Source organism: Sorex araneus, chromosome X, assembly GCF_027595985.1.
Source record: "Sorex araneus isolate mSorAra2 chromosome X, mSorAra2.pri, whole genome shotgun sequence".
NCBI classification, from domain to species: domain Eukaryota; kingdom Metazoa; phylum Chordata; class Mammalia; order Eulipotyphla; family Soricidae; genus Sorex; species Sorex araneus.
Window position 1 is genome coordinate 267,110,274 of NC_073313.1, and position 16,733 is coordinate 267,127,006.

The window sequence follows — 16,733 nt, forward strand, 5'->3', positions numbered from 1 at the left end:
CGATGGCCACCCCAGCACCAAGCGGGCTCAGTCCCACACGTGTTCCCACCCAGCTGGGGCCCGAGCGCGGTGCTGGTGGCGCGTCTGCGGGTGGGCCTGGTGACCGGCGGCCGCCCCGAGCCGTGTCCTGAGGTGCCACAGGAATGTGCGGGGAGGTGAGGGGGCGGCCATCAGCAGGACCAGGGTCGCGCTGACCAGTGTCTACTTGGGGCCGTGCAGGAGTGGCCGTGGCAGAGACTGGTGGCTGGAGCTGTGCCAAGTTCCCAACTGCCTGGGAGGCTTATTTGCAGAAGTGCTGGTCTGTGCTTCTAGAACTTTCCCTGGGGCCAGGCCTGTGCCGTGTCGGGGCCTCAAAGCCTGGGGGACTCTCTCAGAGGTGCCCGGACGCCGCTTCCCCAGGGGCCCAGGAGGACACTGTCCTTTGGAAACACAGCAGGCGGCGGCCACGCCAGGTCCTTCCCGGGCGGGGTCCAGCCCGGCCGAGGCCTCGGGGGGCCCTGAGCGAGGCCTGTTGGGGCCCCTGCAGTGCAGAGCCCGGCCCAGGCCCCCGTCGGTGGGCGCGGCTTCCCCTCTCCCTGCGTGTCCTCGTCCTGAGCCGTCTCACAGCCTGCGTGCTGGTGGGGGGGCGAGTGTTGCCTCCACCCTCCCCTCGCCTTGCTGCTGGAGGCGCCCTCTCGTGCCTCAGTTTCCCCTCTGGCAGCAGGGGGTGGCATCTGCTGCTCAGGTGCAGGAGGCGGAGCTACAGAACCCAGAAGGCGAGGGGCAGATGGCAGCAGGAAAGTCTTGGGTCTAGCGCCCCCCCCCCCCGTGTCCCCCCCACCCCCTCCCCCATCTGCCTCAGCAGTGGGAGATCAGGCGGCGGGATCTGGGTCCAAGCCCGGCTCTGCCCAGCCCAGCTGAGGACTCGGCCTCCCTAGTAGCCACACAGTGGTCCCTGGCTCCGAGTGTCCCGTGGCCGGTTTAGGAGCAGTGGCGGTGGGGGCCAGTGCAGGAGGACAGTGGGCAGGGCGCTTGCCTTGGACACGCCCCACCGGTCTTATCCCCAGCCCCGCATACGGCTCCCCGAGCACCGCCTGGAGGGACCCCTGAGCACTGCCTCGGGATGGAGCGGGGGAGGAAGGGAGGAGGAAGGAAGGAAGGAAGGAAGGAAGGAAGGAAGGAAGGAAGGAAGGAAGGAAGGAAGGAAGGAAGGAATGAAGGAAGGAAGGAAGGAAGTAGGGAGGTAAGGAAGGAAGGAAGGAAGGAAGGAAGGAAGGAAGGAAGGAAGGAAGGAAGGAAGGAAGGAAGGAAGGAGGGAAGGAGGGAGGGAGGAAGGGAAGGAGGGAGGGAGGGAAGGAAGGAAGGAAGGAAGGAAGGAAGGAAGGAAGGAAGGAAGGAAGGAAGGAAGGAGGGAAGGAGGGAGGGAGGAAGGGAAGGAGGGAGGGAGGGAAGGAAGGAAGGAAGGAAGGAAGGAAGGAAGGAAGGAAGGAAGGAAGGAAGGAAGGAAGGAATGAAGGAAGGAAGGAAGGAAGTAGGGAGGTAAGGAAGGAAGGAAGGAAGGAAGGAAGGAAGGAAGGAAGGAAGGAGGGAAGGAGGGAGGGAGGAAGGGAAGGAGGGAGGGAGGGAAGGAAGGAAGGAAGGAAGGAAGGAAGGAAGGAAGGAAGGAAGGAAGGAAGGAAGGAAGGAAGGAGGGAAGGAGGGAGGGAGGAAGGGAAGGAGGGAGGGAGGGAAGGAAGGAAGGAAGGAAGGAAGGAAGGAAGGAAGGAAGGAAGGAAGGAAGGAAGGAAGGAAGGAGGGAAGAGGGAGGGAGGAAAGGAAGGAAGGAAGAAGGGAGGGAAGGGAGAAGGGAGGGAGGGAGGGGGAAGGAAGGAAGGAAGGAAGGAGGGAGGGAGGGAGGAAGGAAGGAAGGAAGGAAGGAAGAGAGGGAGGGAGGAATTAAGAGAGGGAGGGAGAGAGGAAGGAGGGAAAGGAGGGAGGGAGGAAGGAAGGAAGGAAGGAAGGAAGGAAGGAAGGAAGGAAGGAAGGAAGGAAGGAAGGAAGGAAGGAAGGAAGGAAGGAAGGAAGGAAAGGAGGGAGGGAGGGAGGAAGGAAAGGAGGGAGGGAGGAAGGGAGGGAGGAAGGGAGGGAGGAAGGAGGGAGGGAGGGGAAAGGAAGGGAAGGAAGGAAGCGAGGCCCCGCAGAGTGATGCAGCAGCTCCGGGCTGTTTGGACGGGCCCGAGCACTGTATTTCTGGCCGAGACTTGGACCAGAAAGATGATGTGGGCGAGCCCGGAGCACCCTGGGGCACCCAGGGGCCTGTATCTGGACCCCAGTCCTGCGGCCCACAAAACCCTGAAGCATCTGGGCCCACCCGCCAGCCAGTGCCCGAGGCCCGTGCGGCAGGGGCAGAGCACAGCCACACGGTGCATCTCCCTGGGGGCACTGCCCGGCGCTGCGCATCACTGCGCCTCACTCCTGGCCTCCGTCTTGGCACAGACCCAGTGTCCAGCCCGAGCTGCGTCCCCACACCCTGCTCTGGGGGCAGGTTCCCAGGCGGTGGCTGCCCACGGCCCCGCGTCTGCCAGAGTCCCCCGTGAGGCGGCCGAGAGGGGACCGAGCCCCATGGCTCCCGGCGTGCGCGGCCGCTGTCCCTCTGGGCACTCGGGGAAACCACCGCCCGCGTGGTTCCGGAGCCCCCGCCATCTGGGCCCACGCCCCGAGTCTCCCACCTCGCACTGGCTCCCGCCCCCTCAGCCGCGCGGCCGCCGTGGGGGTCACCTGGACTCGGGGTGGCCAGAACCGGGCCTGTACGAAGGGGCCACGTGGTGTTTGCCTTGTGCTCACCCGACAGGGTGCAAGCCCGTCTGATCTCCTGATCCAGAGGCGTTTTCCGGAAGGGAGGCGGGGGTGGGGGAGAGAGGGAGAGAGTGAGAGAGCGAGCCAGCGAGGGAGAGATGCACCTGAGGGTCGCGGATTCCTCTGGCCGGGACCCAAAGCCACCACTTTCCCTTCCTGGTTCAGATCAAGGCCTGTGCCCAGGTCCAGCCCCGCCCTCCCAGACCCGCCCCTCTCCTCCTGCGTCTTCTGCAGAGCCCCTGCGGGGCAGAAAGTCTCAGCTCTGTGAACGCCCAGCATTGGGCCAGGGGACAGCGCAGCAGGGAGGGAGTGTGCCTGGCCTGCAGCCCACCCAGGTTTGATCCCTGGCCCCGGAGCACTGCCGGGAGTGGCCTCGGCACCTAGATGGATGAAGCCACGGAAAGCCGAGTGTTCCTACACGGCGGGCCGGGGTCTCGGAGCCTTGTGGGGTGGGGAGCTGGTCTTGATCGTGAGGAGGAGCCCCGCAGCACGTTCCCGCCTCTCCTGCACCCAGGATGTGGGAGCCTCCGATTCGGTGTCGGTGCTTCAGCCAGGGCCGGGCAGCAGGGCTCCACTGGGAGGGGCCCGGGCGGCCTTACTGCAGAGGTGGGGGGGGGGGGCGATCCTGGGTGACACCGTGCTCTGAGGCCAGCGGCGAGCGTCTCTCCGGCCCCAAGCAGGAGGGAGCGGGGGTCCCACCTACAGCCCCCCACTTGCAGATGGAGAAGCCGAGCTCAGGGGACCCCAGTGCCAGGCGAGGGGTGAGCAGACCCTGTGCCCAGGAAGAGCCCCGCCCCAGAGAGCGGGAGAGGAAAGACCCCCTGGGGATCTCTGGCAGAAACGGGGTGGGGGCAGAGGCGGGCGGGGCTCAGGGTGGGTGGGTAACTGCGAGAAGCTTCAGGCTGTGCACGGCCATGCCGCTCTGCTCCAGGCACCTCTGGCAGGGCAGGCGCCCGGCCCGTCACTCCTCCCCAGCCACCCCGAGCCCTGCAGCACGGGGCCTGAGGTGTGGACCCCAGCGAGAGCCAGGGCGGCGTCCCCCAGCCACGGGCGTTCTGCAGGGCGTGAGCGGCACAGAGGGTGCCAGCCACTGCCACAGGCACCAGAGGGGGGCAGGGGTAAAACGGATAAACTCCAGAGAGAAACGAGTCTGTAGGCATCACACGTGCCGGGCTCAGTAGCTGTTGTTGGAGCCACTGGCTGTCCATCCCACTAGGTGTCCGTTCCACTGATGGTCAATCCCCCGGGGGTCCATCCCACTAGGTGTCCGTCCCACTGATGGTCAATCCCCTGGGGGTCCACCCCACTAGGTGTCCATCCCACTGATGGTCAGTCCCCCGGGGGTCCATCCCACTAGGTGTCCATCCCACTGATGGTCAATCCCACGGGGGTCCATCCCATTAGGTGTCCGTCCCACTGATGGTCAATCCCACTGGGGTCCATCCCACTGATGGTCAATCCCACGGGGGTCCATCCCATTAGGTGTCCGTCCCACTGATGGTCAATCCCACTGGGGTCCATCCCACTAGGTGTCCATCCCACTGATGGTCAATCCCCCGGGGTTCCATCCCACTGGGCATCCATCCCACTGGGGTCCATCCCATGGGGGTCCATCCCACTGGGGTCCGTCCCCCGGGGGTCCATCATGCTGGGCGTCCATTTTGCTGGGTGCCCTTGGCAGGAGAGCCCAGGGTGCTCCTAGAACAGACAGAGGCCACTGTCCGCCCCAGCCCCATCCCGCCCAGCCCCGCCCCAGCTCCTGCCCCTCAGAGCCTCCTGGGAAACAACTTCCCGGGTAGACAGTCGAGACTGCTTTAGCCCCTTAACCCTTTGTCAGCTCGGATTCCACACGGAAAATAAAATAATAATAATTGATGACTGATTGGCCCATTAACCTTTAAAATAAAAAAAAAAGAAACGCTGGCCAGCCCGGCCCGTGTAATGAGAAGGTTCCTCGTGGGCTCGTGTGGACTCTGCGCCGCCGCCCCCCGGAGGAGAACGGGCCCCGCGGGACGCTGTCGGCACGGAGACCGGACGCAATTAGTGAGCGCCCGTTATTAATGTCGGCGGGATAATTGGGCAGGTTGGCTGCGACAGGTTCACGGCGCTGAAATACTGTTGCAGGGGCCCGGCTGCGGCCGTGCTGTTAGGCACGGGGACACCCTGCGTCCCCACCAGCCTGACCGAGGCCGGCCCGGGCAGCCGGGATGCACGTGCCTGCACGGTGGGGGAGGGTTGCAGTGACCCCGGCGACCCGCGCCATGGCAGGTGGGCAGATACATGGGGTGCCCAGCGCCCACGCGGGAGCCCAGGGCCCTGACCCCACCGCGGCCAGATCGAGAGCAGATGGAGGCACCCCCAGCACCGCCCGTGGGGGCTCGGCCAGGCGCCTGCTCTCAGCCGGGCCACACCTGGTGGTGCTCGGGGGCTCCCTGCTGGCTCACTGCCCGCGGCCCGTCCTGGCAGTGCTCCTGTGGCAGGGGCCCGGGCAGAGCTGCCCCCCGCAGCCCCGGGGCTCGGCCCCAGCCTCCCCCTCCCGGCCCGTCTGTGTTTCTGGCTGACGCTGAGGCCCGGCATGACAGGTGGACACTTCGCGCCCGGGGGTGACTGGCCCCCACCCAGACTGTCCCCTCGGCCCAGGAGGGCCACTGAGGGGCTGGCTGTGGCCAGCGGACCCTGTCCCGCACCTGGGACTCGTCTCGCCCCGCACGCACGATGCCGGGAAGCGCCTGGAGATGGATATCCTGGGGCGGGCAGACGGCTGTGGCTTGGCAGGGGACAGGAGCCGCAGAGCGAGGGCTCGGGCACCGCCAACCTGCAGCGTGGACGGTCCGCAGTGACCTGCCGGCCTCTCTGTGCCCCCCCCCAAGGGCCCCCAGCCTCCCCAGAGGAGCCGGGAAGGGCTGGTGGCCACAGCTCGGACAAGCACCCGGAGCAGATCGGCGTGCCCACAGCCCCTCAGCTCCCCGTGCCCCCGCCCCCGGCCATCACTGGGGGGCAGCGTCACAGGAGGGCCAGAGCCACAGGGCCCGTGTTCCTGTACTCCAGGTCAGGGCCCGTCGGACAGAAGCCCAGGGCGTGCGGGGGGTCCGCCTTCCCCGAAAAGGCGGGAGTGCGTCTGCCGCTGTGCCTGGTCTGTCGGTCTCTCCCGGGATCAGGTGTCTGAGCCTCCTCAAGGGCCGTGCCCTGCCACCGCCACCAGCTCTCCCTCCCCGGGCGCAGCAGAAGGCCAGGCGCCCGGCCACCGTCCACTCGGCTGTCGTGGCGCTCGCAGACCTGGGCTGCGGTGAGCGTCAGGGCATCCGTGCCCCCAGCTCAGCCGGGCGCTGGTCTCGAGGGAGCCTTCCCGGCTGAGGGCACCCGCGCCTCGCGTTCAGGCTGCAGCTTCCGGACGTCCCGCCCCTTCGCTTCACTGCGCCAGGCGGGGAGACTCTCCCGGCTCCCACCGGGCCCCTCCGGGCTAGCCCACCTCTGTTTCAGCTTGTTGGGGGGTTTGGAGGGCTCATGCCGGCAGTGCTCGGGGCTTCTTCCTCACTCTGTGCTCCGGGCTCACTCCCAGTGCGACTCCAGGACGCTGTGTGGTGCTGGGGGTTGAGCGACGTCAGCCATGTACCCAGCAGGGGGGTGGGGTGCACTGAGGGAGGAGTCCAGTGCAGGAGAGAGCTGCAGGACGGGCTTTAAGGAGACTGAGGAGCCTACTCATGCCGGAGGGCGTGTGTAGAGAAGGGACGCGAGCAAGTGCTGGCGTGCCCGGGAGCTGCCAGCTCCAGGACCCGGGTCCTGAGTCCGGGATCTAGTTGGTCCCTGGAAGTCACAGCCCAGACCACGTCGAGGAGACACAGAGAGATGGAACAGCAGCTGGGGCACTCCCCTTGCATGCGGTGGACCCACTCATGACCCACACACAGAGCTGGGAGTGAGCCCTAAGCACTGAGCCAGGAGTCAGCCCCGAGCACTGAGCCCAGAGTCAGCCCTGAGCACAGAGCCCAGAGTCAGGCCTGAGCAAAGAGACAGTATTAAGCTCTGAGCACCACCGGTGTCGCCCCCCCAGACAAACTGAAACAAAAAACAGGCCGAGCTGGGCTCAGACAGGTGCCTCTGGGTGACCTTGGCACGGGGTGTGGTGCCGGATGAGCCTGTGCCCGCGCCCTCTCTGAGCATCCACGTGCCGTGGGTGCATGTCCCCGCCACCCCGTAGGGTCATTTGTCACCTGCTCTCGGTGGCTTTGAGCACAGAGCCCCCCGCCGGCCGTCCCCAGCCAGGCCCCCTCTCCCTGGGCTCCCGGGAACTGGCTCCTGACCCTCTGGGGGTCTGGGCAGGAGGCCTGTGGCCGCAGAGACTCTGCCGCCCGCCCGTCTGCTCGCAGCCGCGTGCCCGTCCCTCCGCGTGCCGCGGGGCTGCCCGTCCACCTTCTCATCTGGTCATCATCGTGTCCTGGCGCCGCCATGTCCCCTGCTGGCCTGATCGTGGCAGGAAGTTTGCCAAGTGATCCTGCATAAATTCTGTGAACCAGGGGCCGGCCAAGGGGAGTCGCGTGGCCGGAATGTGGCCGGCCAGCCAGCCTCTGGGCCCCGCGTCCCGACAACGGTGCCGGGCGGGCTGTGCTGGCCATGTCGGCTGCAGGGGCCTTGTGGGAACCTCCAGAGGAGCAGTGGGCCCGGGGCACTCGTGGGCCCTGCAGTGACATCAGGTCAGCCGCGCCCACGGCCCCCGCTCTGTGCTCTTGGGAGGGACCCCCGTGGCTTGTGGCGGTCCTGCATGAACATGTCACGTCCCTCTACTCCAGGGAGTCGTGTGTGATAGCCCCCTTCCGGAGCCCCCCAAAGCCCAAGAGCCCAGGGGGACTGGGGGTCGGGGGACACAGCCATGCCATGGAGCGCTGCCCTGTAAATCACACGTGCTCAGCCCTCCTCCGTAGGGCACCCCATTCGGTCTCCCCAGCTTTTAGGGGCCCACCTGGCTTGCATGGTCCGGGCCAGGTCACCTGCACCCCGGGGCTTCCCTCGGGCTGGGCCTTTGACCGCCAGAGGGAGGCTCGAGCCTTTGGGTGCTGCCAGCGCCCGAACCCCCTTGTCAGGGCAGCAGGGCTCACGGGGGCTGGGGGCAGAGGAGGGGCTGCCCTCCCCACCGTCCCGTCGCCCACGCCCCCACTCTGTGTTTCAGAGCAAGAGGAGAACTTCGAGCTCATCATCGTCTCCCTGACGGGCCAGACGTGGCACTTTGAAGCCACCACGTACGAGGAGCGAGACGCGTGGGTGCAGGCCATCGAGGGCCAGATCCTCGCCAGCCTGCAGTCCTGCGAGAGCAGCAAGAACAAGGTGAGGGGCCGGGGGCCCGGGGACCCCCGCAGGGCGAGGCCTGGGGGAAGCTCAGAGCCGAGTGGCCAGTGCCCAAGTGTCCACGCCCGCTGTCACCAGCGGCCCCTGGAGCCCTCCCCTGTTGCTGTGGCAGGGCTCGGGGGCATCGGGGTCGGGGGCACTGGCTCCTCGGGGCCGTCCAGGTGCTTGCGCAGGTGGAGGGAGCAGACTCAAGAGCCGCCCGGCCCGCGGCCCCTCTGCTCCCGTGTCCACGGGACAGGGAGGACAGTCTGTGGTAGACGTGAAGGGAGACCGGGCGCGGGTTTCCGTTGGTTCACGGAGGGTTCGTGCCTGGCTCTGCCCTCAGGAATGACGCCTGGTGGGTGCCCCGGGGACCCAGTAGGGTGTCGGGGACCGACCCGGGTGGGCCATGCGCGAGGCAGGCACCTCCCCGCTGGACTGTCATTCTGGCTCCTGACATTAATTTTTTCCTAGGGGCTGCTCGGTTCTGCCAAACAGCCCCCCATGCCACACCCGGCGGGGCTCAGGGCCCCCCATGTGCGGGTGTCGGCTCTGGGGCTCTGGCCCGTGTCCCCGGGCCGCGGTCAGCCACCCCTAGCCCCGCTGCCCCCCCCCTCCCCTCGCCCTGAGAGCAGGCTCTTTGCCACTCACGACGCAGAGACGGGCACGCAGCCACCCAGGGTTCGATCCCCGGCACCCCTCAGGATCCCCCGAGCACTGCCAGGACTGAGTCCTGAGCACCACCACGTGTGGCCCCCAGACAAACAGAGGAAGCTCAGTACTCGAGCACCTGCCGGCCTGAGCACAGCGCAGCGAGGGGGCTCGGGCCCTGGGAGCACTCACCTCCTAGCGGAAGTGCCCCCCCAGCGCTGGGCCTCACCTCCCTTTGCGGTAGCAGCTGGGCTGGGGGCTGGGGGGCTCAGAGGCTGGACTCAGCCCGGCCCCGCCCCAGGCAAGTGTCCCGAGAGCATCACGCCCGTGTCCGGCGCGTCCTGGCCAGCGTGGCTCACATGTCCATGCGGGAGAAGACCCCCATAACTCCACGGGCCCAGACCGCGGGCAGGCTGTGGGGTGTCAGGGCTCAGACGCCCCCCCCCCCCCCCCGGGCTGGCGTTTCACACAGCTCCTGCCTGTGCGCGGATGCTGGCACTCATGGCTCCCGAGAGGCTCCGCCCGCCCAGACCCACACCAGCACGTTGCACACGTAGAACCCGCCTCACGCGTCCCGCGGCCTGTGACGGCCCTGTGTCCCCACGTGCTCAGAGAAGACGCTGGCGTTAAGGACAGAATCCCCCCACCCCGAAGCCAGGGTGGGAGAGCGGGCACAGGGCAGTGTGTCCCCAGCACACGTCGCCCATGGCCCCTGCTGCCCGCACACCTCGGGGGGATGGAACAGACTGAGGGAGCTGGAGTGATGGCACAGCGGGGAGGGCGTGTGCCTTGCACGCGGCCCACCCAGGTTCGAGCCCCAGCACCCCATAGGGCCCCCCCAGCAGAGTGATTCCTGGGTGCAGAGCCAGGAGGAACCCCTGAGCATTGCTGGGGGTGACCCCCACAAAAACAAATATATATATTTTTAAATAGAACAGACAGGCCCAGAGGCAAGAGGAAGGAAGGGCAGTGACAGCAGGGGGCAGTGGGGGGCGGGTCAGGGAAGGGTCCAGTCTCAGATAGAGCAGGCGGTCACTCTTGGGCCCGGACAGGAGGGAAGGGGCCAGCGTGAGGCCCGCGGCAGCAGCAGCGCTGTGGCCACAGCGCCCAGAGCAGGGGGCAAGGGGAGGGTGCGGCCTCTGGCTGGATTCTGAGGCTCAGCCCTGAGCACCCGGGGGCCCAGCAGGGATCAGCGACACCCACCCCGAGAGGGGGAAGGGCCGGGCCTGGTCCCTGTGCGGGCGCATTGGGGTGAGAGACCCCAGTGAGGCCTGCGCCCTGGTGCAGGCAGGGGTGCGGGGGGACAGTCCCCCGGGAGCAGGCGGGCAGCCTCAGCCCTGAACCTGGCTTACAGACAGGCCCTGCGGTGCCAGGGTCAGGCACGTTTCCAGAACATTCCTCTGCCCGCCTGTCCTCTGACAAACTCAGTGGTGCCCAGTTTCTGCCCAGATGACCCGCACGGGACATCCCCGCTGGGGGCCGTGTCTGACCCCCACTCACTCCGGGTACCGCCTCCCCAGGGGCCCTGGGGATCCACCATTTCTCATGCTCTCCTCTCCCGCAGTCCCGACTCACCAGCCAGACGGAGGCCATGGCCTTGCAGTCCATCCGGAACGTCCGAGGCAACAACCGCTGCGTGGACTGTGACGCCCAGAGTAAGTGCCAGACGCGGGGCGGGCGGGGGAGGGGCTGTGCGGGTCTGGGTGGCTCAGGCTGCAGGACGGGGCGCTAACCACAGCTCCCACGCGGCCCCTGAGCTGAGGGCGCCCCCGTTTCCGTCGTGGGGGTGTCTGAGTGCAGGCAGCCGAGAGACACCTCGTGGGCAGGAGAGGGGCCCTGGGACAGAGCGGCCCCTCCCCCAGGATCTCCGGGTCACACGCCCCGGACAGTGCCAGGAGGGGCTGGCAGAGAGGAGGCTGGCCGCACCTCCGTCCAGAAGCTTCTGGAAGGGCTTCAGAGCACAGTGTAGGGAGGGGGCAGCCCCACCAGGCAGGGGAACGGGCTTCGCGATGGGGCCTCCCAGATGTGCAGGGAAGGGGCCCAGGGGAAGCCAGCCGGTGCCCGTGGCGCTACAGCTCGAGGGGGGAGCACCCGGGACCCCCAGGGGGGCCGCAGGAGGCTCGCGGGAGGAGGAGCCCGGGTGTTGGTCTCTGCAGTCTGGGGTCTCCCACTCACCCGGTGCTTCCGGCCTCCTTTCCCCTGACCCCCACGACGCTGTCTGTGCCCGGGGCCGGCAGTGGCCTGTGGGCAGCAGGGGAACCCCTAGAGTTCTCTCTGGGAATGCGGCTGTGTCCCTGAATCCGGGTCCGGGGTGCCTGGTGCTGGCCGTGCAGGACCGGAGGGGGAGCCCTGCCATGCCCCCTGCACTCTGCCCTCGGGAGACAAGAAGCAGGGAACAGGAAGCAGATCTGTCGGGCTGGCCTGGGGCACTCTGTCCACGGGCTTCCTCCTTCTCCTTCCAGAAAACTCTGCAGCTGGCCACCAGCTGGGAGGCTGGGTCCACATGTGGCCAGGGCCCTCAGTAAAGCAGGGGTCAGAGAAGCAGGATTCAGCCAGGGAGCTTACCTTGGCACTTGACCTGCCAGGGGTCCCTGAGCACTGCCCAGAGTGAGTCCTGAGCACAGAGCCGGGAGTGAGCCCTGAGCACAGAGCCAGGAGTCAGCCCTGAGCACAGAGCCAGGATCAAACCCTGAGCACAGAGCCAGGAGTCAGCCCTGAGCACAGAGCCAGGTGTGACTCAGAAACCAAAAAGAAGAGAGAACTGTGTGGGAGAGCCCAGCGTGGGCCTTGGTCCCCACAGCCGGGCGGGACAGGGAGGGCTGGGCGGGCCCTGGGAGCCGCCCTGGGGCTGCCCAGTTGCCCGGGGTCAGCTTGCCAAGACGGAACCTGCTGCCCAGAGACCAGGCAGGGGGCCTGGCCAGTGTGAGCCGAGGTGGAGGGGGTTGTTTGTGTGGACTGTGGGCCCCTCCCCCTCCCCCCGAGGCACACGCCTCCCAGCCCCGAGTGCTTCCAGGTCACGGCCTGGTCTACACACGCTGGTGTCCACACTGCAGGCTGTGCCGATCCAGCCACGTTCCGACACGAGCCCCAGAGGCACGCGCCCTTGTGGCTGTCTCAACGCTGCTTCTGGGGGCCACCCCACGCCCCTGTGTCCCCCACGGTGCCGCCTCCAGGCAGAAACTCGAGGCTGCCACCTTTACAGGGACCCCGAGGGCGGGGTCCGCCTGGCACCTGCCCCTCCCAGAGGGACTCAGCCACGGGACACCTGCCCGGGTCTCACTCGGGCCTTGATTCCGGGGCGACCGCTCCAGCCCGGCCTCTCCCCTGCTGGGAGACGAGGGCCCGGGGCGGGGCGGTCCCCCCAGCCGCTCACGGCCCTGCAGCATGGGTGGTCCGCATGCCACCCATCGGGGGATGAGTCCAGACTGGTGGGGCCGCCCCCTGGGCCCTGCCTGACACAGTAGCTGTGCAGGAGCCCCGTGACACCCACCCCTGCGCACCCTCCTCACCTCTGCCACAGTGCCCTTGTACCTGCGCGGCCCTTCCAAGGCGGGGCAGCTTCCTGCGAAGAGGGTGCCCGGGGACCAGACACACACACTCTGTGTGCCTGTGTGTGTGCATCTGTGTGTGTGTATCTGTGTATGTCTATGTATGTGTGTATCTGTGTATGTCTATGTATGTGTATGTTTATATGTGCATGTCTGTGTGTGTATCTGTGTATTTCTGTGTGTGTCTGCATCTGTGTGTGTCTGCATGTGTGTCTACGTGTGTCTGTGTGCATGTGTCTCTGCATCTGTGTGTCTGCATTTGTGTTTATGCGTCTATGTGTGTGCGCATGTCTTTGTGTCTCTGTGTGTCTGTGTACTTCTATGTGTATCTGTATATTTCTTTGTGTGTGTGCATGTGTCTGTGTGCCTGTGTCTGTGCATCTGTGTATGTCTGTGTATGTGTGTGTGCTTGTCTGTATGTGTATGACTGTATTTCTATGTGTGTATCTGTGTCTGTGTATCTGTGCATGTCTGTGCATCTGTGTGTATCTGTGTGTGCATCTGTATGTCTGTGTATGTGTGTGTGCATCTATGTATGTCTATATACGTGTGTGTCTGTATGCATCTGTGTATGTCTATGTGTGCATGTCTGTATGTATCTGTATTTCTGTGTGTATCTGCGTCCATGTATGTGACTGTGTGTCTGCATCTGTGTGTGTGCATGTGTGTCTGTGTGCGTGTATCTTTGCATCTCTGTGTGTCTGTGCATCTGTGTCTGTGTGCGCATGTCTTTGTGTGTGTCTATGTGTCTGTGTACTTCCTTCTACGTGTGTGTGTATCTATATATTTGTGTGCGTGTGTCTATGTGCCTGTGTCTGTGCATCTGTGTGTATGTGTCTCTGTGTATGTGTCTGTGTGGGCATTTGTGTATGTGTGTATGTGTGTGTGCATGTCTGTGTACGACTGTGTATTTGTGTGTGTGTCTGTGTCTATGTGTCTGTGTGTGTGCCTGTGTGTGTGTGTGTGCATGTATGGGCCTCATCACGCCAGCCCCTTCTTGGTGCCTGGGTCAGTAGCTCCCGCCCGCCCAGGGTCTCTCTCCAGCGTGAGTCAGCCGGGGGTCGGGGCTGGCAGAGCCCCCAGGGCGAGGTTCCCGTGTGCCCGTGGGGGGCAGCCGGGCTCGTGCTGACCTGAGGGTCCCCCTCTCTGCTTTTCAGATCCCAACTGGGCCAGCCTGAACCTGGGGGCCCTCATGTGCATCGAGTGCTCGGGCATCCACCGGAACCTGGGCACCCACCTCTCGCGCGTGCGCTCCCTGGACCTGGACGACTGGCCCATGGAGCTCATCCGGGTGCTGTCGGCCGTCGGGAACGAGCTGGCCAACAGCGTGTGGGAAGACAGCGGTCAGGGCCGCATGAAGCCGGCGCTCGACTCCACCAGGTAGGCCGGGGCTCGGGGACGGGTCAGGGAGTGGTGGCCGTCAGGGCTGTCCCCAGCCCCTTCGTTTCCCGTGTTTGCCCCACCCTGAGCAGGGGTGCCCCCCCACCCCGCCCTTACGAATAGATCCTTTCATTAATCCATCGCTAATCGGCGTGAGCGCTGCTGTTCGCACTAATTAAGAATTCCTGATTCTCTAATTCTGTTATTCTTGCATCTTTGATAAGCGTCTTCTCCACTGGCCATGCACACACACACACACACACACACACACACACACACACACACTCACTCACACACACTCACACGCCTTGCGTGTCGCGGTAACAAAATTCATTTTATTTTCTAGACTATCTTTCGAACACACTTAATCAGGCGAGTCTGGCATAAAGTATAGCGCCTCCTCGTTAGTGTTAATTGTTACCCCGTGTGAAAAACGCGTTTATTTTGAGGCCGTTTAGCTTCCAATTTGTCACTCGGGCTATTAGGCGCCGTGCGCGTCCATATTCCGTTACTCGGGGTGAGGGGCCAGTGCGGGGCCGGGCAGCACCGCGGGCTGGGCTCCCCGGGGCAACAGGCCATGCCCGGGAGCCGCACCAGACCGCTGAGCCCTGGGTGGGTGCCGCCAGCTCGGGAAGCAGGAAGGCCGTGCCCAAGGGGCACTGGGCATCGTCCCGCTGGCACCACCCCCGGGTGCCATCCTGGGCTGATTCTCAGGGAGGAGGCGGGTGTCTGCTGAGTCCTGCCCAGGGGTCAGGAGTGCCCAGAGCACGGGGCAGCTCGACTGGCATCACCGTGGGTGCTGCTGTGCAGTACGGATGGCCCCGGTCAGAAGCAGGGTCCCACCTGACGGGGAACGACCAGCTCCCCAACTCTCAGTCTTCTGGGTAGTAGCTGGGTTCTTAGGCCTCCCCTCACCCACCCCAGCACGCGTCCCCTGAAGGACCTCTTGGTCCGAGTGTGAAAAACAATGGGACACGTCTGCGTGCAGGAAACTGGGAGTGAGTGGGGTGTTGGTGCTGGCTTTCCTGTTACGGGCAAGAGCCGTGCAGACACTGCGTGCGGCATTGCAGTTACAGGCAAGAGCCGTGCAGACACTGTGTGCGGCATTGCAGTTACAGGCAAGAGCCGTGCAGACACTGCGTGCGGCATTGCAGTTACAGGCAAGAGCCGTGCAGACACTGCATGCGGCATTGCAGTTACAGGCAAGAGCTGTGGAGACGATACACATGCGTCATCAGAGTTAGACAAGAGCTGAGTAGACACTGTGTGTGTCATCCCAGTTACAGATGAGTCGTGTAGACACTGCATGCGACATTGCAGTTGCAGACGAGAGCAGTGTAGAAGCTGCTTGCTGCGTTGCAGTTATAAGGGAGTAGACATTGCATGCGGCATTGCAGTTATGGGGGAGTAGATGCTATTTGCTGCGTTGCAGTTACAGACAAGAGCTATGTAGATGCTGAATGCGGCATTGCAGTTACAAACGAAAGCCTTGTAGATGCTGTATGCTGCGTTGCGGTTACGGGGGAGTAGACGTTGCGTGCAGCATTGCATTCATGGGGAAGTAGATGCTACATGCAGCATTGCAGTTACAGACGAGAGCCGCGAGGACACTGCGTGCAGCGTTGCAAGCGGGCTTCATTTGTGTTTCTGTCTGTTGTGAGTTTCTGCCATTCGGGCGATGAGAGGCAGAGCTGGCATTGGATTTGTCACCGGAAATCCCTTCCCTGTGCAGTCCGCATCCGTGAGCAGGGCCCCTGCATGGGTGGTGAATCTAGCTGGTGCTGCCTGACTGTCCTTCTGACAGTGTCGGTCTGGCCACCCTCGCAGGGTCCAGGGCTCTTTCCCTGGGCCCTGAGCCCCCCGGAGAGGCCGTGTATCTTCCCCGGGCACTCCTCAGGGCAGAGAAGGGAGAGACGCGCGTGCAGGTGCCGTGGGTGGGCCCCCCGGGGTGCGGGAACGGTAGATCTCAGAGAACTCGGTGACCCTGGTGGCAGTGCCAGGGGCGACTCCCAGCCCTGTGCTCGGGAACCACCCGGCAGGACCCAGAGTGCAGCTCCCGCATACCCTCCCCCAGCCCCGCAGCCCCGCCTCCCTCCTCCCGACATTGTGGGGTGCTCTGCTCTGTTCTGTGGCACGGAGGGATTCTGTGACCAGAGAAGCTTCACTCGGAAACAGCTTCTGAGCTGGACCTGAAGGTGTGGGTGATGTCTGGGGGGGCGGTTGCAGGGCAGAGGGTGGGCCCCGAGCCCGGGGCGCAGGGAAGGTCGGTGAGTTTGGGGGACCCCGAGTCACCGCAGGGTGAGTACCTCGGCACCCAGGGGGGTCTCCGGCCTGCTCGACCCCCACGCCCCAGGACTGAGCCCAGCCAGCCGTGGGGACACTGGGAAGGAGGGACATGGGGCGGGGTCCGGGTGGGGGTGGTCCCCGCGAGGCAGGGCTGAGCGGACAGTCTATGGCAGCGACTCGCGCCCCCGCCGTCTCCTCCCCAGGCAGGAATGAATGGGGGCTCCATGGGGGTCTGGCCTGGACCCTTGGGGCAGACCCCCGACTCTGGGTGGGAACAGCTGGAGGCGTCTAACGTGGCCCCGAGGTAGTATCTGCAGCCTGTTGATGCCCGTCCAAGGAGACGCCAAGAGCGATAGATCCCACCGACTCCTTGCCAAGGGCCCAGCTGGGTCCCGAGACGCTGCCGCCCGCCCCACTGCGGGCTCAGGATTCATTCTGACAGCGGCCCTGATGGAAACGACCGCCCCTCCCCCACACACTCGCAAACACGCGTGTACCCGGTCAGCACCGCAGGAACACGCATGTCACAGGCACGTGCACACGATGACGTGGGAGGAGGGGAGGGCGGCAGGGCCCCCCCCCCCCGGGTGACCGGCTCGCCCTGCCCCCAGCCCCGGGAGCCACCCCGGCATGGCGCTGCGGCCCCAGCAGCCTCGCCATCAATCGAAGCCGGCGCGGCCGGGCCGTATCGACTTCCCATCCCTAAACCCCGGCATCATTAGTCACGAAAAGCAT

General features: G+C 65.2%; 1 protein-coding gene across 6 annotated transcripts in view; it reads left to right on the forward strand.

The window, feature by feature from the left end:
• The window catches only part of AGAP1 (ArfGAP with GTPase domain, ankyrin repeat and PH domain 1), a 275,018-nt gene that overhangs the window by 222,838 nt on the left and 35,447 nt on the right, over positions 1 to 16,733 (forward strand). For all 6 annotated transcript variants that reach the window (XM_055123421.1, XM_055123422.1, XM_055123420.1 and 3 more), the window contains 3 exons: positions 7,979 to 8,133; positions 10,349 to 10,439; positions 13,490 to 13,712. In XM_055123421.1, coding sequence (XP_054979396.1) covers positions 7,979 to 8,133; positions 10,349 to 10,439; positions 13,490 to 13,712 — 469 coding nt within the window. The remainder of the gene's footprint in view (positions 1 to 7,978; positions 8,134 to 10,348; positions 10,440 to 13,489; positions 13,713 to 16,733) is intronic.